A 26,054-nucleotide genomic window follows, 5' to 3' on the forward strand; every position below is an offset into this window, starting at 1 on the left:
TAAATATTTTTAATAACAATTATTTCGATCAGGTAATTGCACAGCCATGAAAAAGTGTTGTTTTATAAGTAGACAAATATAATAAAATATTAAATTACATTTATGAATGATTAATTATTTTTACAAAAATTAATTTAAATAACAAAGAGATTATTAAGGCAATTGAATATTACAAATTATTAAAATTAAAAATGTGCGCAGAACAAAATGTGCAATATAATATTTTAATAATTTTTAATGTATTTGAATCCTCACTTAACAATATTTTGATAATTTATTTATCAAAATTGACAACAATTTAATTATCAAAATTATTATAAGTGTGCGGTCATTTACAATCAATTGTATTTAAATTCATCTTAGGCATTTTATACACATTTTTCTAAAACAACGCTATAAATAGGTGACGGCATTTTTCGAAATAATGAACATAGATATCAATATTAATGTGTATAAAATGCCTTAACTCCACGCGCTTATAGCATTTTTCAAAATATTCTTAGAGAAAAAAATTATAAGACGCAAATGCTGAGCGAATGAATAAGCGTAAGTTTCCTAGAGCACAGTTTCGTTCGTGCAGGTCCTAGGACCGTTGACTAAGGAGTACCTACTGGAACCTCCATTCCTACTGGTAACAGCACCACGTATGAAGAGTTCCTTGAAGGTCTCCCTGAACTGCCTCGACATACCGCAGTAGATAGCAAAGTTGATAGGATAGGAGACGATAATGAAGAAATTCGTGATCAAAATGAGAATATTAGCGATATGATAGTCAAGAATTTCGACTAAAGTACTAGAAATTATATGGAGGATAGTGACTACAGCTACTGGGATTTCTACCATCAGGAAGACTGTAACAACGACGATAAGCATCAAGGTGGTACAATTGGAGTCTCGTAGTCTCTTACATTCGGATTTACGGTTTTCCTTGAACAGTTTCTGTCGGTTCAGCTGCGCGGTCCTCATGGCCCTGAAGAGCAGAACGTTGAGGACCACCAGTGAGGTGCAAGGGATCAGGTGGACGAAGAGGACCCGGAATCCGAAGTACGTAATGAAGTAGGCGTCCAGAGATAACGCGTTCACCCATGGTGACATCTCGATCTGGAAATAGAAATGGAATTTAGAAATGTGGAGACATTAGAAATATGGATAGCCTTCAGAAATATGCATAGACTTTAGAAATATGGATAGACTTTAGAAATTTGCATAGACTTTAGAAATATGGATAGACTTTAGAAATATGGATAGACTTTAGAAATATGCATAGACTTTAGACATATAGATATATTTTAGAAATATACATAGACTCTAGGAATATGGATAGACTTTAGAAACATGAATAGACTTTAAAAATATGATCATCTTCGTCGTCAAACAATTACCCTCCCACTGAGCATGGGTCTGCCCTCAAGATGAGAGTGGCTTAGGCCATAGACCATCGCGCAGGCTAAGTGCGAATTCGTAGACATATTTTTTTCAAAAATCAGGTGTGTAGGTAATGTAAACATCGTGTTTTCCTCACGATACGTTCCTTTACCCTTACATCAAGTGATAATTAATTTCTAATACACACATAACTTTGAAAAATCAGAGGTGCGTGGCTGGGATTTGAACCTCGAACCCCTCGATTGAGAAGCCGAGTTTCTCAACCACAACGCTACTGTTTGCTAATGTTCTAACCTAATGTATATTTTTAGATGGTTGTATCACTTAAGATATGAAACAAAGGAAAATGAATATCTTTTTTCGTATCTTTTTATTCTTGCCCGAACAATACCGCAAATAAGTCTAAGAAGAGCTTTGTATTTTTTGCGGTGGACTATTTGCGAAGCCCGGTTTTGTGCTTAAGTAGTGTAGTACCCTTTTCAAGTGAAGTTTTAGACAATGCTGGTGATTACGCGTAAAAAGACTATAGCTGTACTACTAGAAATAGTTAAAAGTTAATTATTAAAGTTAATGTTCAAAATAGGCTCTTTCACATTGTTACGACACGATATCGGCAGTTAAGGGAATTGTACTGGATAAAGCTGTAACAGCCTAGAGTTTATAAACTCGTCCTCTCAATCAGGGGTTTAAGGTTCAATTCCCAGGCATGTCTGATTTTTCTTATTTATTGGAAATTAATTATCATTTGCTATGGTGAAGGAAAACACCGTAAGGCAACCATCATACCTGAGAGATGTACACAAAAAAAACAAAAGCTCGCAAAGGTATGTAAAGTCTCCCACTTCGCACTTAGCCAGCGCGGTGGACTATGGCCTAATCCTTCTCATTCTGAGGGAGACCCGTGCCCAGCAGTGGGACAGTAATGGGTTGATGTTGATTATGATGGTGATGATGATGATGTTATGATTTATGCGTACGAAGTCACAGGCAAAAGTTCAATTATGTTACCCGCAAATATTTTCAGATAATACACACTTACACAAGGTAAAGATAATATAATATACTTAGATGAGTAAAATACATAGATTGATCACTCCTAACGAAAAAGTGTAACTAGTTTTAAGAATTGAAATTGTTGCGTAAATAAAGTGTTGCCACGTCTCCGTTCTAAAATGTCCCTAAAATATTTGAAATAATTATTTATTTACGAGTATTACGTAAATTACGTAGTATTAGCAGTATTCGTTACTTATCCGTAAATTTTCTCTGAAAATGTTTTTTATTTGTCAAGAATTCAAAAAATAAATGATAACATCATCCTTTCAAGGCATTCAATTTTAAGGCGGTGATGTATCTTTCTATTTTACTTATCAAAGACAATAAAAGAAAAGATAATTAGAAGCGGGGAACGACGATCTGTTACTGTCGTACAAAAAGTCGACATCTAGGGAGGAGGGAAGTTCATTCGTAACGTGTTGTCGGATAATGGACATGCTGTTGTTCTGTTGTTGTTGGGAAAACATGTCTTGTTTGTGGAATTGAAGTAGTATAAGTAGAGGTGGTAGAATCCTTCATGGTTCGGATCCGAAGGTATTGCTATACCTATTCCTCCCTAATGTTAAGCGCTGCTGTGTTCTGGTTTGAAGGAGGACTGGAGAGACGTACACGTACTTGTTCGAGGCATTTCAACTTGGCATTTAACCTTATTTGGGGTTGATCACAGATGTCCATGAGTGGCAGATGGTATGCTCATTTCCTACTTCTTGTTATAAAAAATATCAAAAAGCTTTTTAATACTTATTTTTCGTATTCGTTTCGTACTTTTTTACTTTATTTTTCGTAGTCTTCTCAGAAAACCCTTTCATTTGATACCATTATCTTGGGTATATATAAAAAATAATTGGTCCATTATATAAGGGCGTATTCGATTTAAAATGCCGTCACTAGTCAAGTATTGTGATCTAAAGCAGTTGTGTTTGCATAATTTTAGCTTTGTCGGTTGGGAATAACTGGTTTTTAATGCAGTTGCAAGATTTGACTCTTACATACATACGAACGGACAAGGCGAGTTAAATAAAAGATACTTCTTACACAAGGCGAGTTAAATAAAAGATGGTTCTTACACAAGGCAAGTTATATAAAATATGCCTCTTACACAAGGCAAGTTATATAAAGGATGCTTCTTACACAAGGCAAGTTAAATAACATATGCTTCTTACACAATGCAAGTTATATAAAAGATGCTTCTTACACAAGGCAAGTTATATAAAAGATGCTTCTTACACAAGGCAAGTTAAATAAAAGATGCTTGTCACACAAGGCAAGTTATATAAAAGATGCTTCTTACACAAGACAAGTTATATAAAATATGCTTATTATACAAGGCAAGTTATATAAAAGAGGCTTCTTACACAAGGCAAGTTAAATAAAAGCTTGAAAAAAGGTGCTTCTTACCCTGCACACTTCTTCCCAATGCCCTCGCCAGAACGTGAAGTGGGGTACGTACTGCCGGTCGAAGAACCTCGGCAGTTGGTGCAGGAAGGCTGCTATGCCGATGTAGATCAAACACTTCTTGACACGGGGCATCGTACACCTGGGAACAAAGGATAGACATTTAAGACAGTCTTCAATTTAATAATCAATGTATTCAATTTTTGCATACCAAAAAAATTTTAGTCCGTAGAAATTGACAAATGTCAAAATTTCATCGTTCAAGTGGCTACTGCCGTTAATGGACATTTGTAATCAACCAGATAGGATTTGATTCGTACACAGCCACAGATGCGCCGCTACCCCTGATGACTAAGCTGGAACGCCTCGGAAAAGTATGTCTCCCTTACCACAACCTTCAAACCAGACCACAGCAGCGTTTAACACTGCGTTTAGGAGGTAGAAATAGATGTGGTAAAATCCTTTGTGGATCGACTCCGTCGGCACCACCGACAAAGGATTTTACCACCTTTAAAAGGCTTGATGGTCATTCGCCGTCAGTAAATACGTAGTTTTACGCATCTATTGTACGTAATGCCGCCATAATTCGTTTGTTTTTAATAACCTTAACATTATCAAATCTAACGACAAATGAAAATAAAGTTATTTTGCAGACATCATCATTCCGTTCATTGGAAAATAACAGAAGATTATAAAATCCAAGATGTTCGGAGCAACAATCCATGAAATTTACTATCAATTTAATGAGTCCTTTACTACTCTTTGGGGCTTCAAACGTAGCACTTAAATAATTTCAGGCCGCCGTAAAATTTTAGCGGCCATTAAAAAGATTGGATCTAAGAGCGTTTTGAAAGCAGTTAAAATTGGAAGTTTACGTTAGAAGTATTATTGGATTGATTGAAAATAAAAGAAAGATTTGAACAACAGTAAGAATTTTGAAGCCTTGTATGTCTAAGATTGTAAGTAATTGCATTCCTGAAACTCGGATATCAGTCTTGAGGTCTAGGTTCGAATCCTGATTTTACAAAGTTATGTGTATGTTAGAAAAAAAGTAACATTTACTATAACGGTAAAGGAAAACGACAAAACAAATCAAAATTTATTCAAAGAAGATTTTTTACAGAATTCTTCTTGAACCTCAATATCTACCATCACTTCAGAGGATATTTCGCTATGGAGAAGAAGTGGCGCTAGAAACGTCACCGTGAAACTACTATCGTAAAGAAAACTATACGAGAGTCCTTTAAAAATAGTTACATATTTCTAGTTTGAAGCAGTTTGCGTTTAGATGGAATAGTGTGGATGCCGGTGTAGCGACTTCCCGCTACTCGTTAAGATGGTGCGTCATTTCGAAGGTGGTAGAACCCTTTGTGATTCGACTCCGGCGGTACCACCGCCACACCTATTTCTACCTAATAACAGCAGTGTTAGGCGCTGCTGTGTTCCGGTTTGAAGGGTGTCGTAAGGGAGACTTTTCCGAGGCGTTCCAGCTTAGTCCTCAGGGGTAGCGGCGCATCTGTGGTCGACCTCAGGTGGGAATATCTGATCCTATCTGGGGTTGATTACAGATGTCCATGGGCGGCAGTAGCCACTTACCATCAGGTGGACTGTATGCTCGTCTGCTACTCCTATATTATGAAAAAAAAAAATAAAAAAAAAGATGGCGCTGCTGATTCACGCTATCGAAGTTATTGTTTTGTTTATCGAAGTTTAATCATCTTGCATATATACAAGCTCTGAACTGAGACAGTCGGAGCACGGCCGCTCCCCGGGCATGATCACCTAGCCCGGCGGGAGATCTCCTTTTGCCAAAACGGTAAACTCCCTAACATGAGGGGACCATCGAAATCCTCAGAAGCGGTAACACATCTGTGCTCGGCTTCAATTAGAACCTGCTCCGTTCTGTTCAAGTCGAGTTGGTTACATATGTCCATACGACAGTAACCACTTACCACCGACAATGCGATTCTCTTTTGCTACTAAATATTACATTTTCAAATATAATACTATCGTCGTTAAAAGTAAGAATTATATAAGGTTCTATGAAACGATCAACATTAAATTACTAAATACAAATTGATGTTTATCTTAAGAAATCTCTCGTAATTAAGGTAATATTTCAATGAAAAGCACTACCAAGAATTCAGCTTCCAGAAGTACCCATTGAAGTGTAGTTCCGATGTGACGAGTATCTGTGAAACTTCCTAAGAACTTCACAGAGTGAATGGATCTTTAAGAGAACGGATCTTTGAGGGACTGGGTCTTTGAGTGAGTTCAGCTTTGTGTGTTTGGAACATAGATTAGTAAAGATACTTCGCCGCCTTGAAATTAAATGAAGCCACAAACGGCTTATTTTAGTAAGTTCTTTTTTTGAATTCTTGACAAATAAAAACATTTTTAGAGAAAATTTACGAATAAATAACTAATACTGCGTAATTTGCATATGAAATAAATAATTATTTCAAATATTTTAGGGACATTTTAGCACGGAGACGTGGCATAACTTTTTTACGCAACTATTTCACTTCTCAAAACTGGGTACATTTTCTTGTTAGGAGTGAGGCATCTTTACTAATCTATGGTTAGGAAGTAATATTTCTTAGGGTATGCTACGAGAGAGATATAAAGATTAGCGAAATGACCCTTTTAACATTGTTGGCTGGAGTAACGTATATTATAATATTCCCTATAAACAAATATCAATGTTTATGTTATTATATTCAGTGACTGTTTACGTACGAGTACGAGTACGAACTATCTTAGTGCTTAGGAGTGACCACACTCGATCGATCGACTTCAGGTAGAAACGGATAGAATATGGACTTGGTTACGGATGTCCATGCCACATGAGCCAGATAACATTAGTTGGAATACTACTACTAATACTCCCTTACTACTAAATATCAAAATATTTATTAGCAAGGGAGGAGTATTCCATCTATATAAAGATTTGTCTTTACACATAACAGACAATCGTCATTTGAAGGTAGAATTACATGAAAAGTATCTTTGAAACGTTCAACATTAATTTACTAAATACAAATTGATGTTTATCTTAAGACATCTCTCAGTATTTAAGTAACGTTTTAATGAAAAGCATTACCAAGACTTAAACTTAAACTTCAATAAGCACCCATTGAAATGCAATTCTGATATTACGAGTATCTGTGAAACTTCCTAAGAGCTTCACAGAGTGAATGGCTCTTTGAGAGATCGGATCTTTGCGAGAACGGGTCTTTGAGTCAATTCAGCTTTGTGTGTTTATGATATTTTGAAGTAATATTTCCTAGGTCGCTATGAATAATAAAAATATTAGCGAAATGACCCTTGTAACATTGTTACGCTTGAATAATGTTACGATTATAATATTCTGCATAAAGAAATATCAATTTAGTTACTGTTTACTTAGGAGTGCTTAGGAGAGCCAACTTCAGCAGCTTCTTCTGTCATCGACTTTAGCTAGAAACAGATTGAATATTGAGCTAGTTACATTTGTACATTTTCATTTCATTTCATTTTTAATTGTACTTTGTTTGCTATTAAATTTATATTTTAAGTCTGTTGCAAAATCTGTAAATGTTGCGCACGCCTATAGTTGGCATGCACATGTGTAATACCAATAGTGTAATACTTATAGAAATAATTGTGTGTAATGCTGTTGTCGTGCAAATAAATAAATGTCCATACCACATAACATTTACACATAGCCGACAATTTCCGATCAAGGTAGAATTATATGAAGCGATTCTTTGAAATGCGCAATAATTAATTTCTAAATAGAAATTGATGTTTATCTTAAGACATCTCTGTCTTAAGATAAACGTTTTAATGAAGAGCATTACCAAGACTTAAATTTAAACCTCAATAAGCAGTAAGCACCCATTGAAATGCAATTCCGATATTACGAGTATCTGTGAAACTTCCTAAGAACTTCACAGATTGAATGGCTCTTTGAGAGAACGGATCTTTGAGTGAATGAATTCAATATTGCTTATGACTTTTATTGGTATTAAGGTGAACTAGACAATTTATAAGAACAAAAATCCTCTCTCCTATAGTCACTCCCACATTATAGACAAACGACACCTTGTATATGCCGCCTTACCTTATTTACCTTATATATTAAGCCGCTGGACTGTTGGATGCCAAAGAAGGAGACATTGTACATACATATGCCCGAAAAACATTACCCTCCGCAGTTGTGTAAAAGCAATGATATCCTAGTCTTTACTAGGCTATCAGCTAGCAGCGTTCAATAATGGTCAGAAGTAGGTTTTTAATCCCTGTAGTTCCGGGACCAGAATAGGGCTACGGTATCCTCTGCCTGTCGTAAGAGGCGACTAAAAGGGGCTTCCAGGGTTGCGGACGGCAAGAGTGGGAGCTCAAACCGCTCGGCCAGCGACCCCGGGAAGGACGGCGGTGTGTGGTCGCATACCGTCGTGCACACCAGACGGTGTGGCGAGCGTCAAGCTCACCTGGGCGGAGCCCGACGGGGCACCGCGCTAAGAGGACTCCGGTTGCGTTCCGTTGGAGATCCCGGAGTCCTCTACGCAACGCCGAGGACGGCCACAGGGTGGGTTTTAGTGCGGTAAAAGTCCCACATAACCCTGTGTCGCTCCCACGGCACCGGGTACCTTTTGAAGGTTCCCCCTCGTTAACAAAAAAAAGGTATTCTTTCTATCATCAGATGAACTGCATGCTCGTTTGATTCTGCACTCTTACAGAAACATAATTAACCTGAATTTATTGTTCACATCCCCACATCCCCAACATTGATGTTTAATCCAAACAATCGAGCACGCCCCATATTGCTAAGTAAACAAAGTGCTGTGCGGTGGAATTTCGATTGAACCGCATAAAATAAATAAATGTTAACGTTTCGATTTTATTTAAAATATAGTTAACTTTGTATAGAATAGCCATAACTAGTGCACGATTTAATAACCAAATATTATGTACGAGCAAATAGGAGACACGTATCGTAGCAAAATAGAAAACAATACACTATAGTACAATATTAAATAAAATATTATCATAGTACAGAATATAATAGTATAGGTAAAAATAAGCATAGAACGAATACAGTATAATAGAATTAGGTTTATTATTGGCTGCATGTTACATGCGAAATTTGTTACAATCCAAGCACGCATGCATGCTCTATATTGCTAACAAATGGCGGTAATGTACCTGAGCGGTGGAACTTGAGTGACTCACATCTGTGATCGACTTCAAATAGAACTCCTGTTTTGAGTGAAGTTGACCATAGATGTGCATGCATGATTGTTTGCTACTTCACTCTTACAAAAACATAATTAACTTGAATTTATTGTTCCCATCCCCACATCCCCAATATTAATGTTTAATCTTTGGCAAAGGGAGATCTCCCGCCGGGCTAGTTGATCATGCCCGGGGAGCGGCCGCGCTCCGACAGTCTCAGTTCGGAACTTGTATATATGCAGGATGTTTAGAAAACTTCGATAGCGTGATTCAGAATACTCGTGGCGCCATCTCTTGACGAGTAGCGGGAGGTCGCCACATCACCCCCTGCTCAGACCGGAGGTCGATATCTTCAGTGTTCCGTACTTCAGTAATCTTCGCCTAGCTTACAAGCGCCCCGGAACGCCCTCTGTCTGCGGTGAGTCGAGATGTGAGGGAGAACCAAGGCCTTGAGGTTGGAGCGAAGTGTGGATGGCGAGTAATGGATACTCAAGCCGTCCGTGAAGTACCGGAGGTCGAGATCCGTTGTGGTCCGTGAAGTCTTCGTCCAGGTCGCAAGCGCCTCGGAACGCCCTCTGTCTGCGGTGAGTCGAGATGTGAGGACGAATCAAGGCCTTGAGGTTGGAGCGAAGAGAGACGGCGAGCTGGGCTACTCGAGCCCTCCATGCAGTCGCGGAGAGCAGCTGGACCAGGCACAGGAAGTGTTTTCACGATGCACTGCGATGCACCTGTTGAGCTGCTGAACGGATGTTGAAGAGGTTGCAAGTCCATCCAGGGAGTGAGGTTGCCACCATCGATAAGGGTCAGAAGGGACGTCTTCTTGTCAGGGGTCACCACTTTGGCAAAGGGAGATCTCCCGCCGGGCTAGTTGATCATGCCCGGGGAGCGGCCGCGCTCCGACAGTCTCAGTTCGGAACTTGTATATATGCAGGATGTTTAGAAAACTTCGATAGCGTGATTCAGAATACTCGTGGCGCCATCTCTTGACGAGTAGCGGGAGGTCGCCACAAATCCAAACAATCGTGCACGCTCCATATTGCTAAGTAAACAAGGTGCTGTGCGGTGGAATTTCGATTGAACCGCATAAAACAAGTAGATGTTTATGTTGTGATTTTAAATGCTTTTTATAGAATAGCCATTGTAGTGCTTGCTTTAATGACCAAATGTTACGAGAAAATAGGAGACCCGTATCGTAGTAAAATAGAATATAACACAATACAATATTAAATAAAATTATAGTATAGCACCGAATATAGGTAAAAAATAAAAAATAAGCATAAAACGAATACAATAAATTAGAATTAGGTTTATTATTGGCTGCATGGGCTGCTTATTACATGCGAAATTTGTTGCCATCCAAGCATGCATGCATGCTCTATATTGCAAATAAACCGCTTAAAGTAGCTGAGCGGTGCAATTTGAATGACTCACCCTGTTCTATATGAAGTTGGTTTACAGATGTGCTTGCATGCTTGTTTGTTACTTCACTCTTACAAAGACATAATTAACTTGAATTTATTGTTCCCATCCCCACATCCCCAATATTAATGTTTAATCCAAACAATCGTGCACGCTCCATATTGCTAAGTAAACAAGGTGCTGTGCGGTGGAATTTCGATTGAACCGCTGAAAACAACAGCGTACGAATGTTTACGTAGAGCTCGTGATGTACCATATTGTACGTATACTGGTCATAGAGCTATGTATGTGTAGAAGTGTCATATTGTTAAAGACTTGTGCGTAAGATCTTTTTAGAAGATTTGCAGAAATGGTTTTGTAAGTACATCTGTATAAAACAAATATTTCAATAGATATGGTGATATGGATATGGTCTTCGTTGATTTTAGATATCGTATTTACTATGCGTATAAATTAGAGTATAGACAAGGTCAAGCTCTTGTTCATTTTGGTACCACGACATCGGCACCGCATTTGAATGTGGTAGAACCCTTTGTGGTTCGACTGCGGCGACCACCGCCACACCTATTTCTGCCTCATAGTAGCAGTGTTAAGCGCTGCTGTGTTCTGGTTTCAAGGATGAGTTCTGGTTTGAAGGGTGTGGTAAGGAAGACTTACTTTTCCGAGGCGCTCCAGCTTAGCCCTCAGGGGTAGGGACGCATACAGATTCGCCACAGGGCCGACCTCAGGTAGGAGTAATCCTATCTGGGGTTGATTACAGATATCCATGGGAGAGAGTAGCCACTTACCATAAGATGGACTGCATGCTTGTCTGCTACTGCTATATTATAAAAAAAACGATCGTAAAAAGGAATTTACTTATCTTTTCAGTTGAAATTCACATTTATTTTAATAAGGCAATATTGTAACTTGAAGGTATGCATGTAATGTAATGCTATGAATTTTATAGACGTAAGGTAAAATAATCATAACTTAGTAATAAATTTAAGCATTCTATAATATTGCTGTCGCATGCGCCTAAGTGCCATGTCTGTACATATATAGTACAATGTTATTTAGATAATGGAGGACCAATAGTATTGGTCTGAAAGGTAATACATAAAAAGGAAGGACAAGGTAAAGGGTCTCATACAGTACAAGTAGTTCTGTGGTAGAGTATAATTGAGCGAGGGACCGACTTTGGCCGAATATAGCCGAATTCGTTGTAACAAGATTTTATTTAACTTGTAGGTATAGTTAGTTCGTATGTTTTTTTTTTAAATATAGAACTAACAGACGAGCATGCAGTCTGTGGGTATTGTCTATTGCCCATATTGACCCAGATAGGACTAGATATTCCTACCTGATGTCGGCCACAGATGCGCCACTACCCCTGAGGACTAAGCTGGAAGCCTCGGAAAAGTATGTCTCCCTTACCACACCCTTCAAACCAGAACACAGAAGCGCTTAACACTATTGTTAATAGGCAGAAATAGGTGTGGCGTTGGTGCCGTCGGAGTTGAATTACGAAGGGTTCTAACTTCTATTATCATCAAAATGTATGTGAGGATCGCTTTCTATGTTCATGGTCACATACTCGTATAATGCTCATTTTTAAAGATGTTTTGTATACTCAAACACCCAGACCCAGAACAAACTACCAGGTGGTAGAACCCTTTGTGGTTCGACTCCGGCGGCACCACCGCCACACCACATATAAGGGAGACATACTAAGCTGAAGCGTTCTAGCTTAGTCCTCAGAGGTAGCGGCGCATCCTTGGCCGACCTCAGGTACGAATCTTGTCTTATCTGGAGTTGATTACAAATGTGTATGGGCGGTAGCAGCCACTTACCATCAGGTGGACTACACGCTCGTCTGTTACTCCTATATTGAAAAAAACAATTACACATTCACGTCACACATAAATAGAATGTGAATAACCGGTTTACAATTTTCAACGGGACCCTGAAGTGAGGGCCTTGAAATTGGGTCGGCACTTGAAAGGTGCTAATTAGAGTGAGTGACGGGGAAATTGAGACTACGGTACGCCGATCGCACTACTACATGGCAAGCACCAGGTTTCGAATATAAAAACATATGAAAATCGATACACCGCTCATCCTAACTAATCTAAATATATATAACTCAAAGGTGACTGACTGACATAGTGATCTATCAACGCACAGCCCAAACCACTGGACGGATCGGGTTGAATCCATTTACTTCAATGGGTGCTACAATAACAAATAAAAAAACATCATGAGGAAACCTGCATACCTGGAAAGATTTATAAAAAAAAAAACAAAATAAAACGTGCGGCACTCTGGGACTGCCGCGGTAAAGTTATTGCATAGCATTTTTTATCAAGTTATGCAATTATAATTATTTATTTAACAGTTATACGAAGGTAATCGGAGTCCAAACGAAGCCAAGGTCAAAATGTATATAGCAGGGTCAAATCGGCGTCAGGAGAAAGCCAAAAGTCATTTTTTTTTTCAATAAATCCACGCAAGCGCAAACTGGTCAGAACCCAGCAAACACGAACGAAACTAATCCTATCTATGTCATCCCTACAGATGTCCATGGGCGGCAGTAGCCACTTACCATTAGGTGGACTGCATGCTCGTCTGCTACTCCTATATTATAAAAATCAAAATAAAGTGAAAATTACAGGTATAACATAGTTAGCTCAATAGAGAATTTCCCACCGGATATCTAGAAACTAGCATGCTAGCCGTAGGTGCTACGTAATTCAGTTCTCTGTAGTTAGTTTAAACTTCAGACTTCAGATTGAGTATCCGTTTCAACCGGATATCCGGGTACATACCCGGGTAAAGTCAGTTATAGTTGAATGTTACTTAAACATTAGTAAGCTTATATTTCCGATGCACCTCTCTTCTTATACCTAAGTATAATAAATATAGTTTGAAAAACTAAAAAAACACGCTTTTATGATAAAATCAAGTAAAAAGTATATTAAAAATAATTTTCAATCTAGGAAATTAGGAATCCAGAAATACTAAAAAGTATGGGGTGCTTTTCGAAAACTGTTAAATGGAGTAACCCACGCTTTTTTAACAATTATATATTTACTGGTCCTTAATTGATTCCTAAATTTAAAATTATTTTATACTTTTTAGTTCGTGAGGAAACCTGCATACTTGAGAGTTCTTAAAAAAAAAGTTTTCAAAGGTATGCCAAGTCTACCATTTCGCACTGGTCCAGCGCGGTGGACTATGGCCTAATCCTTCTCACTTTGAGAGGAGACCCGTGCCCAGCAGTGGGACAGTAATGGGTTGAGGATGATGACGATGATGATCTTCTGTACCAGGTAAAACATTAGACAGATTGATTATTAAAAACGTATGAATCAGCACTATTAAACGAAAAACATTCCATTCCTTATACCTAACAGTCAAAATTAACGAAATTACCGACTACACCTAACGCTCATAAAACGGCTGTAAACAGGACGTACGGTCGTGGCACTGATATTTTATTTGGCCACATTTTTATTGGCATCGTAAATGATCTGGTTTCGTGCACGTAAACTTATTTGCGAGATTTCTGTTAAATATTTGGTTAATACGTTTTCATTAGTATTAAATGTTTATTTGTGTCGATGTGTGGGTTGAGTATGTAGTGTAGGTATATAAGAGTGATAAAATCGATCTTATCTATAGTCGTCATATTCAAACGAAAGATCTTAGGGCCTTTGTCCCTGTAGTTTCGGTACCAGAACAGGGCTACGGTATCCCCTGCCTGTCGTAAGAGGCGACTAAAAGGGGCTTTCGGAGTCGCGGGTGGTAAGAGTGGGACCTCGAACGGCCCGGAAAGCGACCCTGAGTAAGACGGCGGTATGTGTGACCGCATCATTATACACACCAGATGATGTGGCGAGCTTTATGCTCACCAGGGTGGAGAATGACGGGGCAAAACGCTTAGAGGACTCCAGTTGTGTTCCTTTGGAGATCCCAGAATCATAGCAGGGTCGAGGACGGTCACCGGGGAGCTTTTAGTGCGGTTAGAATCCCACATAACCCTGTGTCGCTCATAAAATATGCGGGATCGACAATATATGTTTTTTATTCAGTACACAATAAAATGAAATAATAAAATTACTTTTGGAAATAAAAAAATATAAACAAGTTTTCACAAGCCAACCAGAGAATAAGTAATGTGGCAGAGAGGTTCAGCTTACTTAGACTGAAACCGAAACTTCGCAAAAACTAAAATACAGCATTACATACATGTTTGTATTTATTTTTCATCTATACTAATACGTGTATTATAAAGAGGTAAAGTTTGTAACTTTGATTGTTTGTTTGTTTGTTTGTTTGTTTGTTTGTTTGTTTGTAAGGGCTAATCTTCGGAAATACTGAACCGATCATGGAAATTCTTTCACATTCAGAAAACTACACTATTCAGAAGTGCTAAAGGCTATATTATCTATTATGATAGAACAAAAAGCGGGCAACGCCGCGGGTACGGCTTGTCTCAAACATTTTTACTGAAAGGTTGACTACATATTTTGTTCATAGTAGGAGCGTGACAAAGTTAATTCCTGGGTAACAGCGTAGTTCCGAGGGATATAAAGCGCTCGCAATAAAAGTACGCATTTCAATATTGATGCTAAAACACGCAACAATCTTGTACTTTATTACCTTTTACAAATACGACAATAAACTTTGGAGGTCTATTCTGTACCCTTACCATGAGTTTTTACGCTTTGACAAATATGACTGTTTTGGTATTCGTTTACGTACTTGCCCATACAAATTCCAATCAGCGCCCCTAGCGGATTGTGTGAGAACTCGGAAATAGTATGGGTCAATACGTAAACAAATACCAAAACAGTCATATTTGTCAAAACGTTAAAACTCATGGTAAGGGTACTGTACGTTCGTCAGGAAAAGCGACGAGCGTGACACGAGCATTGTGAAGATTGCTTATCGTGTCGACGCGGTTTTTAGGGTTCCGTATCCGAAGGGTAATAAATTATAGTTTTAAAACCAATAAAAAACACCCTAAAAGCGCACAAGGAAAATAGTTAATCCTGATTCCTGACGATCCTGACAAGGAGAATGGGATAAAATTATTAAATTTGTGTATAGTCATCGGTTCTTGATAATTGTTTAATTTTTTAAATTAATCGGACCGTTCAAAGTGGGTTAAAGTCGAGTTCAAAGATTTCAGTTACATACATACATACAACCCAAGCTAATAAAAGCGTGGTAAGAACGGAACCTTATTACTGAGACTCCGTTGTCTGTCCGTCTGTCACAGGGCTCTATCTCTGGAACCGTAATAGATAGAGACTTGATTTTTTTACAGAGAATGTGTAACGGTGGCCGCTATAACAAAAAATACTAAAAATAACATAAAGTTTAATATAAAGGGGCCCCCATACAACAAACCGGTATTTATCCGAATTAACTATTGAACCATTAGATAATAACAAATCCAAAAAATAAAAAAAAAAGTACACAAAAGAAATATTATATTTTATTATACATGTTCAGCCCTTAAGGTCTGAAGCGACGGCACTCCACCGCCCGCCCTAATCAAATTACAAATTTATTTCTTTGGCAATGAACAGAGACCACCAGAATTACCTACATGTGGTTTTCCTCTTACTAAGGCTATAAAAATGGGGTTTTCTAAGAAAATGCGTAACTAAATTACAACTAGATTCGTAGACTCATTCTTTTAAAATATTTTTATTAAGATTGTTTAGTGTTTTATGTTATCTACTTTTAGCTCGACTGCACTTCTATTAATTTCATTTATTGTATTATATTATTCTTTACTTTTAAAAACTTTTCTTTACTTCTAAGCAGTGATAGCCTAGTGGTTAACAAACTCGGCCTCTCGATCGAGAGGTCCGAGGTTCAAACCACGCACGGACCTCTGATTTTTCAAAAGTTATGTGCGTATTAGAAATTAATTATCACTTGCTAAACGGTGAAGGAAAACATCATGAGGAAACCTGTATACCTGAGAGATTTATATAAAAAAAAATCTCAAAGGTATGTGAAGTCTACCAATACGCACTTGGCCAGCGCGTTGGACTATGGCCTAATCCTTCTCATTCTGAGAGGAGACCCGTGCTCAGCAGTGGGACAGTAATGGGTTGTTGACGATGTAGACGATTCTCTACTTTTCACTGGACTGCGGAGGGTAATGTTATTAAAACTTATGTAACTATGTATGTATGTCTCATTCTTTGGCAAGCCATGCAGTCAAAATCGCTTGACGAATTTTAACATGAGGTGTTGAAGGATTCGTCTAAATCGTGATAGTGAAATGAAATGGAATGGTGAATTTAGATTTAAACAGTCGCTTTTTTAAACGACTTCAAAAAAGAAGGAGGACCGTATATATGTTTTTTATGTTTGTTCGCGGATAACTTCGTCGTTTATGATCCGATATTGATGATTTATTTTGACGTGACAACGTCTTATAATTCGCTGGAGCCGGCTGCACGCACCAAAAAACATGACTCATGCGGCGTTACCTCGCTCTGACGCGTTCCATTTAAGGCTTGAAGTGCAAGCGAGAGCGCGGAACGGGCGACAAAGAGGCACAATCAGCCTGAGCGTATTGACCTCCTTCTCTATATCCATACAAAATATCTATCAAAGAAATAAAATTAAAATTTTGTTTTGAAAAATGCAACCATTCCATCAGTATTTTCTTATGACGCTGTCACGATCTACTATCGTCAGTACTAAACAAACGTTTATTTCAAATATTTTTACTTTGTAGTGACATAGAAGTCGGTTGTATTTTTTTGTTATTTTTTTTTTCGTTTTAATACCGATTTTCTAGTTTAAAGCTCTCTCACATATGTATCCTCTTGATATGTTTCTTCATCGTTACAGTAAGTCTAAACTGTCATATTTTTAAACTTTAAAAAATCAGTGCATTCCAGAATTCGAACCGCGGACTCCCCGATTAGAAAGTTAACTAAGTTATCACTGCTTCTTTGCTTATAAGAAGAAGAAGCTTGTGAAGTGGTGGTAGTTGTATTGATATTCAAAAAGTGCTCTGTAAAGAACCTATTTTGAATAAAAAAAATTGATTTGATTTGATTTGATATAATATTATAATATAGAAAATTTTGTAACTTGATCAAACCATCGGCGTAACCTTATTTCGCGAGCCCTTATATAATTATTTTATAAATTATGTGAGATTTTGACTTGTTAGCGTTCCGACAAGGTTTCAGCGGATTTCCTCGCAGATTATGAAGGTAGGGATTACCTTAAGTACCTACGTTTTCGCAAATATTTTGACTACCTTGAGTTTGTTTGCGAATAAAGAAAATTATAAAAGGTTTAGTTTAATTTTTTTTAATTATATAATCTCATTAACGTTTACGTTCCCGCTTCATCGATGTTTTAATAGAATAGAAGTAGGAAACGAGTATGCAGGTGGCTAGATCTTTCATGGGTAACTGTATTCGCTACTACAATAAAATACCCGAACACATTTTGAATCTCACAACCGCTATGTAAAAAAAAACGTACTATAAACTAAGTGATTATTTGACTGACAAAAGGTGTGGTCTGAAGTAGTTCCAGCTGCACAAGTACCATTAGGTTAAGTTTAATATTGTAAAAAACATTTTTAAAAGATGTATGTAATGGAGTTTCTTTCGCTGCTTCTTCTCCATAACGGAACACCTTGTCAAGTCGTGGTAGTTGTCAATACAACTGTCACTATATTCAAAAAGTGTTGTGTAAAGAACCTATTTTGAATAAAAAAATGATTTTGATTTTTCAGTCCACCTGATATTAAGTGGCAACTGTGGTACATGTGCAATCAACGTCAGATATGATTAGAGTGCTGCCTGAAGTCATTTATAGCGTTGCTAGCCTTGCGAGGTGTGTCGATGGTGCCAGAGTCGAATCACAAAGGTTTTAACCATCTCATAAAGTTTTCAGGTGATTTTATTCCAACCTTATTTTTTAAGGTGGTAGAAGCTTTTGTTGTTAGACTTTTAGTCATACAGTCAATTTAGTCCTCAGGGGCATCTACACTATGGCCGACCTCAGGTAGGACTTTCATCTTACCATCCGAAGGTAAACTTGTTTTCTACTTCTTCTTTAAAAATAAACCATAAATCACGTATATCGATACAAAAATAAGCCAGTTAGTACCTAATAAAATTGAGACGTACATGACTTTATATTACGATCTTTTATAGATGTTATTAAGCAATGTGGGAGTAATATTAAAGTAATAACATCTAATAATAGTATAATATGAAATTATATTCCCACGAGCTTTAGATATTTCATTAGAAATAGACGAATGCCGTAATATATTGGAATATTCGTCTTGTTTATAATATTATGACGTCAGAGCTCAGTGGTATGAAATGAGCCAAAGGTGCAAAGTTTAAAACATAGGTTCTGATTTTCCTCGTCATATTGATTATAAGGCAAATATTAATTTACTTAAAACGAAAACGTGGAGTGCAAATTGTGTAAAATAGTTAGAAATGAGTAAAAAGATTATTAAAATAACTTACATAAGTTCACCTCATTTGTCATGTACGAGTACTTAAAATATTTTTTTAGATAAATGTAACAATTATAATGCCCGACTGAAGATTTGGTTTCGGCTTTAGCCACAAAACATCCTCGGCAAATTGACTTCGGAAAAAACGTGCCTATGTTTTTGCCCAAGGTTAAGAATGCATTAGATAGAGGCAGTGGCGGACGGTCGTTGGAGGCCTGGGGTGGAAAGTTGAATGGAGGCCCCCAGTGTATAAAGTTCGCCTGTGATTCAGTGATCTTTTTTATTTCGCTGACTGATGCACATTTCGTTGACTGTTTGGTTCTGACGAACTTTTTTTAGCAACTGTGTTTGGAGGCCCCAGGATCGGGGGACCGGGGCGGGGGCCCCTTCCGCCCTCCCCCTCCTTAAGCCTCTAGAGGATAGAGATGGTGACGCATAGTCCGTTGTGGGCTTGCGACGTCACCAGTAATGTTTTTCGCGTTTCGAAATATTTTTAAGTTAAAAACAAGTTTTAATAAGCACTAGAAACTCCTGCTTACAACCAACATAAAAAATCATTTATAGTTACTTTACGAAAAACCTTAAGAAGCTACAAAATACTTACGGAACATTCAAGTCATGCCCAGACAAGAAAGAATATCGAATTCGTGAGGAATTTATTTACGAGACAATTGAATGTGATACAAATAGGTACTTTACAGGCGACTTTAAATTAAATTTTCACGGTGCAATAAAATAAAATTGTCGTTTAAGATGTGCCAGGAATTTACTTCACTTACTTTTAAACGAAGTGAAGGAATTTAAGGGCTGTGAAATAATAAAAAATGTGGTTCTAAGAAGATTGAAATCAAGAAAATAATTAAATAAACTAGAAATTTATCACACAAAATACCAAAAAAGAATCTGGCCTTAAAATATAAGCCTTAATATAATATAATCCACCGACACCTCAATGTTAAAATCAAGCCCTTTGGGCTGAAAGGCGTGCCAAAGAATGAGACGTAAGTACATATGTATAATCCGCGCCAAACTAGTAGTCCGCTCTGAATATAGAAATGAGTCGCGTCGCCATAGCAAATTGTATGACTACACCTGCTCGCAACAACTTCAGAGCGGACTAGCAGTTTGGCGCAGACTATACCTGCGCACATACATACGCTCAAAACACATTACCTTCCGCAGATGGGTAAAAAATTTAGAATATCTTAAACGAATTAACATTTAAGAATAATATTTATCAGGAATACTTAAATTATTTATTAAGCAGATTCAAATTTATTTACGGAAAATTCCCAAAAATGCCCAGACAAGAAAGAATATCGAATTCGTGAGGAATTTATTTAAGACGAGACAATTGGATGTGATACAAATAGGTACTTTACAGGCGACTTTAAATAAAATTTTCACGGTGCAATAAAATAAAATTGTCGTTTAAGATGTGCCAGGAATTTACTTTTAAACGAAGTGAACGAACTTAAAGACTCTAAAAAAAAGGCTTTCTACACCCATAGCTCATTTCCTGCTATGGACACACACAAAGACGAATACACAAACACCCAGACCCAGAACAGGTATCTAAATTCATCATTTATCATTCATCATCATCATTCATTTGAAGATAGTAGAACCCTTTGTGGTTAGACTCCGGCGGCACCACCCCTACACCTATTTCTACCTAATAACAGCAGTGTTAGGCGCTGCTGTGTTCCGGTTTGAAGGGTGTGGTAAGGGAGACAGACTTTTCCGACACGTTCCAGCTTAAACCTCAGGGGTAGCGGCGCATCTGTGGCCGACCTCAGGTAGGAATATCTAATCCTATCTGGGGTTGATTACAGATGTCCATGGCCGGCAGTAGCCACTTACCATCAGGTGAACTGCATGCTCGTCTGCTACTCTTATATTATAAAAAAAAACAGATATCAGAACCTTTTGCACGTCAGACCGGTATGGTGACCTCTCCGCCACGCGGGTCTAGAAAGCAAGTTCTAAGAAGCTTTACAGCAACCTAATAAATGGTTTAGGGTTTGAATTCGTCTGATTATTTAAAGTAATGTCGTCGTCGTAAACCCATTACTATCCCACTGCTGGGCGCGGGTCTCCTCTCAGAATGAGAAGGATTAGGCCATAGTCCACCGCGCTGGCCAAGTGCGTATTGGTAGACTTCACATACATTTGAGATTTGTATTTTTAATAAAATCTGAGGTTTCCTCACGATGTTTTCCTTCACCGTTTAAGCAAGTGATGATTAATTTCTAATACGCTCATAATATTTAAATATCAGAGGTGTGTGCCAGAAATTTGAACCTACTTTGAAAAATCAATGGTGTGTGAGTACTGATCCTAGGACCCCTGGATTAAGAGGCCGAGTTTCTTAACCACTAGGCTATCACTGCTTTTTTATCAAAAACAGTAAAGCAAAGAATCTTATAATCACAATCTTATTTAACTTGTCTGATTGAGACAATATTTTCCAATTGTCCGCTAGCGTTATCATTTATGAGGAGAAATTGTTTATTTGTTACAATATTATTTTTCTTTTCATAATAAAAGTAAAATAATATAATCTTGTATTACATTTTTTGAAACAGATATCTTTTAGACTACAAACAATATACAAGGTATGCCCTTAAGCTGAATAGATCCGAATTGAACCTCGCTAAATCTATTTAGTTTAAACGAATAACAAAATCATTAATTATAATTTATAAACTAAATAAAACAAGACGTCGTGTAATGTACTACGAATTAGCTTGATTTACTTTAACGAATTGTAAAAGGATTTTTAAAGGCTGAGTATTTCTTAATAATTTTTTGACGGTACCGTTTGTGGTTCTACTCCGGCGTCACCACCGCCACACCAATTGCTGCCTTATAACAGCAGTGTTTAGCGCTACTGTGTTCTGGTTTGAAGGGTCTGGTAAGGGAGAGATACTTTTCCGAGGTGTTCCAGCTTATTCCTCAGGAGTAGCGGCGCATCTGTGACCAAACTCAGGTAGACATATCTTATCCTACCTGGATTTGATTACAGATGTCCACGGGTGGCAGAAGCCACTTACCATCAGGTGGACTGCATGCTCGTCTGCTACTCTTATATTGTATTTGGTTATAGTCCACCGCGTTAGCCAAATGCGTACATATTGATAGACTTGATATAGCTTTGAGAAGAATTTTTATTTTATATAGATCTTTCAAGTATGTATGTAGGTTTTTTTGGAATTTTTTCTTTCACCATAAAAGCAATTAATTAATTTTCAGCATGCACGTAACTTTGAATAATCAGAGGCGCATAGATGACGAACATTACCCTCCGTGGACGGTTAAAAAGTGTAACTCGGTAGCTTCCTACCTACAGAATTTGGTTACGATAATATCCGAGGGTAAACATTGATTTACCCCAATACATTGTACGCATACCGAACCCGCATGCTACGTACATTCCACTCGTGAAATTCCATATATGTACAGTCAGCTTCATTAGTAGATGAGCAGATCAAAATTCCAAAAATCCACCACCACCATCCACCAAGCCAGCCAAACGTTAATAAGTAGCTGAATACCCCTAGGTATTAGAAAGGTACCCGGTGTTGTAAGAGCGACACAGGGTTATGTAGGACTCTTTCCTCCTCCTCTTAGCGCGTTGCCCGATCGGGCTCCGCCCAGGTGAGAGTAACGCTCTCTACAATGCATGACTATACCATCTACATATAGACTATGCGATCATACATACCATCGCCCTTCCCGGGGTCACTTACTGCGCGGTTCGAGTTACCACTCTACCCGCGACCCCAGAAGCCCCCTTTTAATCGCCTCTTACGACAGGCAGGGGATACCGTAGCTCTATTGGTCCCGGAACTACAGGAACAAGCTAAATACCCTTATCATCATAATTAGATTAACACCGTAAAGTAGCAAAATTAGAAAAACGCTAACGCGTCAAAAATAGCTGGACATCGTATGTGCAAAATGGCTAACGTTACTAATATGATATGTCACTGTTCAGCTTCTTTTGTCCATAGTGTTCATCTACTTTTGAAACTTTACGACGTTCATCTAATTATGGTGCTAGTTGTGTTTAGCTACTTATGAATGCTTGGGTGTATAGGTACTTTTGCAAGCCTAATCTGTTCATCTATTTTTGGAGCTGACAGTACGTAGGTAGTATGTAGATTATAATGTTTGAAGTACTATTATGATTTAATAACAATATGTCTGAAGACTGGAGTACTTTAGTCTCGATTAAGATGGCGTTTGTTTAGTTACTAGAAAAATAGTATTAGAAAAACCGAAAAGTTATCAAAATTTTGTTTGCTGGCCAAAAACAAGTATTAATGAAAGAAATGTTAAATGCTGATCAAAATAATAATTTCGATCATTGTATAACTGTTTGGCACTGTCGCAATTTTACATAAAAGTTTTCAATTATATTTTCAAGAATCTTTTGTTGGTTGAATCCGGTATCATCGCTACACCTATTTCTGGCAAATAACATCAGTATTAAGCGCTGCTGTGTTCTGGTTTGAAGGGTGTGGTAAGGGAGACATACTTTATCGGGGCGTTCCAGCCTAGTCCTCTGGGGTAGCGGCGCATATGTTGCATCTAATCTAGCCTGAGGTTCATTATATATGTACATTACACTTAACATTAGGTGGTCTGCATACTCGTTTCGTACTTCTACGTTACAAAATGAATAAAGTAGTAGTTAATACCGTTCTCAAAATATAGTATTTTTTTTTATAATATAGGAGAAGCAGACGAGCATGCAGTCCACCGCATTGGTAAGTGGCTACTGCCGCCCATGGACATCTGTACTCAACCCCAGATAGGATTACATATTCCTACCTGAGGTCGGCCACAGATGCGCCGCTACCCTTGAGGACTAAGCTGGAACGCCTCGGAAAAGTATGTCTCCCTTACCACACCCTTCAAAACGGAACACAGCAGCGCCTAGCACTGCTGTTATAAGGCAGAAATAGGTGTGGCGGTGGTGCCGCCGGAGTCGAACTACAAAGGCTTCTACCACCTTCAAATCTCTATGATATGTATGATATATTACATACCATGTTCTGGCGACTGGTGCGTGACACACGTAGATGTACCTCTGGACAGCCAGAGCCAGCGTCAGCCAGATACTGGCCGTGTGGAACATCGCTGGAATCACCTGGAATTAAAAAAAATATCATTTTTAATAAGGTTTTTAGAGTTCCCGACCCAAAGGGTAAAAGAATACCAAATCTGAAAAAAATCAAGTGTCTATTTATTTGAAAGAAAGAAAGAAAATGCTTGATTCAGGCAAATTGCAACACACAGTACAATTCCAAATAGACAAAATTAATAAACAAACTGCACGGTTGTAAAACTATGTAGTTAATTAATTAATTAATCTATATCTAATTAATTTGTATGGTAGTTTCCCATTCTCGACTTTTTAGGTCGGTAAATTCTGAAACCCCCGCCCTGACACTCTCAGGGAGAAGGAGATTCAGTTTCCCCAATAAATATATTATTACCTAAAATTTTTGATAATATAGTGTTGGTGTGAATAGCGGCTTGTTTCTGTATAATGTGTATGTTTATATTTGAGTCTAGTTTATCGCAATATTTATGTAAACTTTTGGCTATTATTCCAGTGGTTCCTATTATTATTGGTATGACGGTGGTGGGTATTTTCCAAAGTCTAGTTATTTCATTTTTTAGTGGGTGATATTTACTTAATTTTTCTATTTCTTTGGCTCCGATGTTATAATCTGATGGAATTGAGACGTCTATTAAATAAGCATGATTTTCTAGTTTATTAATGTAAATGATATCTGGTCTATTGTGTGAAATTGTTTTGTCAGTTTGTACCGGTATCTCCCACATCAGCTTAGCTGTTTCATTTTCTATTACTTGGGGTTGTGTTAGTGTTTCTTTCCACCACAACGGATTGACGTTAAACTTATGTTTTTTAGCTATTGCCCAGTGAACGTATTGCACTATGTTGTTATGGCGTTTTGTGTAGTAAGTACCGGCCAGTTTCTCGCACCCCGAGACAATATGTTGTACGGTCTCGTCTTTTGCTAAGCATACTCGACACTTACCATTTACAGGTTTCTTCATAATATCTCGTTCAAACTGATTTGTAATAATAGATTGGTCCTGTATAGAAAATATGGAAGCCTCCAGTATTGGAGATACCGGTTGTTTTTTTAACCACCGGAACGAGTATTCAGTGTCTATGTTTTCTTTTTCTAATACTGCTTTCAGAAATTGTCCATGGAGTACTTTTGATTTCCAGTTATTAATGTATTTTTTTATGACTGCTGCTTTTAATTCTTTTTCTGTATAGTATTCTTTATCTTCTATTCCTATTTCTTCAGAAAATCGCCTGGCTTCCTTATAAATTGAATATTTATCTCGATTTTTGTCATGTACTACTATAGCTTTAATAAGATCATCTTTACCAGATTTTAAATATTTGTTATATTTTATGATTTGAGTTTTGTAAAGCATTTCTATATTAGTAAGTCCTCTTCCACCCTGTTCTATGGGTATGTACAATCTGCTAACGTCTGCTTTTTTTTGTTGAGCTCTATTTATTGCCAATAGTTTCCTGGTTTTAGTATCTATTGCTTTTAAATCATTATTTTTATAATTGATCACTCCAAACGAGTACAACAAAATTGGTACAGCATACACATTAATAGATTTGATGAGGTTTCTAGAGTTTAGATGTGCTTTAGTAAGGCATTTAACACGTCTGAAGTATTCCTTTTGGATCTGTTGTCTGACTTCACTATGGTCTATTTTTCCTGATTCGTTAATCCCTAAATATTTGTATCTTTCATGACTTTGCAAGTGTTGAAATTCTTCTCCACTTAACAATATGTGTCCTTCTCCTTCGTGACCTTTTCTTCTTCCTGCTATTAAATGTAAAATGCTACACTTATTAAGACCGAAACTCATTCCAATATCATGTGTAAATATTTCAGTACTATCTAATAAAACTTTTAAACTATTTTTATTTTTGGCATACAATTTTAAATCATCCATATAAAGTAAATGGTTTAAGTAAACACTATCTTTCAGATGA

At 37.6% G+C, this 26,054-nt stretch overlaps 1 protein-coding gene across 1 annotated transcript in view; it reads right to left on the reverse strand.

Moving 5' to 3' along the window:
* Positions 1-325: 325 nt before the first annotated feature.
* Positions 326-26,054, reverse strand: part of SPR (Sex peptide receptor) — a 278,220-nt gene continuing 252,491 nt past the window's right edge. Inside the window, exons 5-7 of the mRNA XM_073077619.1 lie at positions 24,043-24,143; positions 3,841-3,979; positions 326-1,101 (exon numbers count right to left, since the gene is read on the reverse strand). Of these exons, the coding sequence (XP_072933720.1) occupies positions 556-1,101; positions 3,841-3,979; positions 24,043-24,143 (786 nt within the window). The 3' untranslated portion in view covers positions 326-555. The remainder of the gene's footprint in view (positions 1,102-3,840; positions 3,980-24,042; positions 24,144-26,054) is intronic.

This window comes from Epargyreus clarus, unplaced genomic scaffold, assembly GCF_041222505.1.
Source record: "Epargyreus clarus isolate Ecla_fem2 unplaced genomic scaffold, WU_Ecla_fem_2.2 ptg000011l, whole genome shotgun sequence".
NCBI classification, from domain to species: Eukaryota; Metazoa; Arthropoda; class Insecta; order Lepidoptera; family Hesperiidae; genus Epargyreus; species Epargyreus clarus.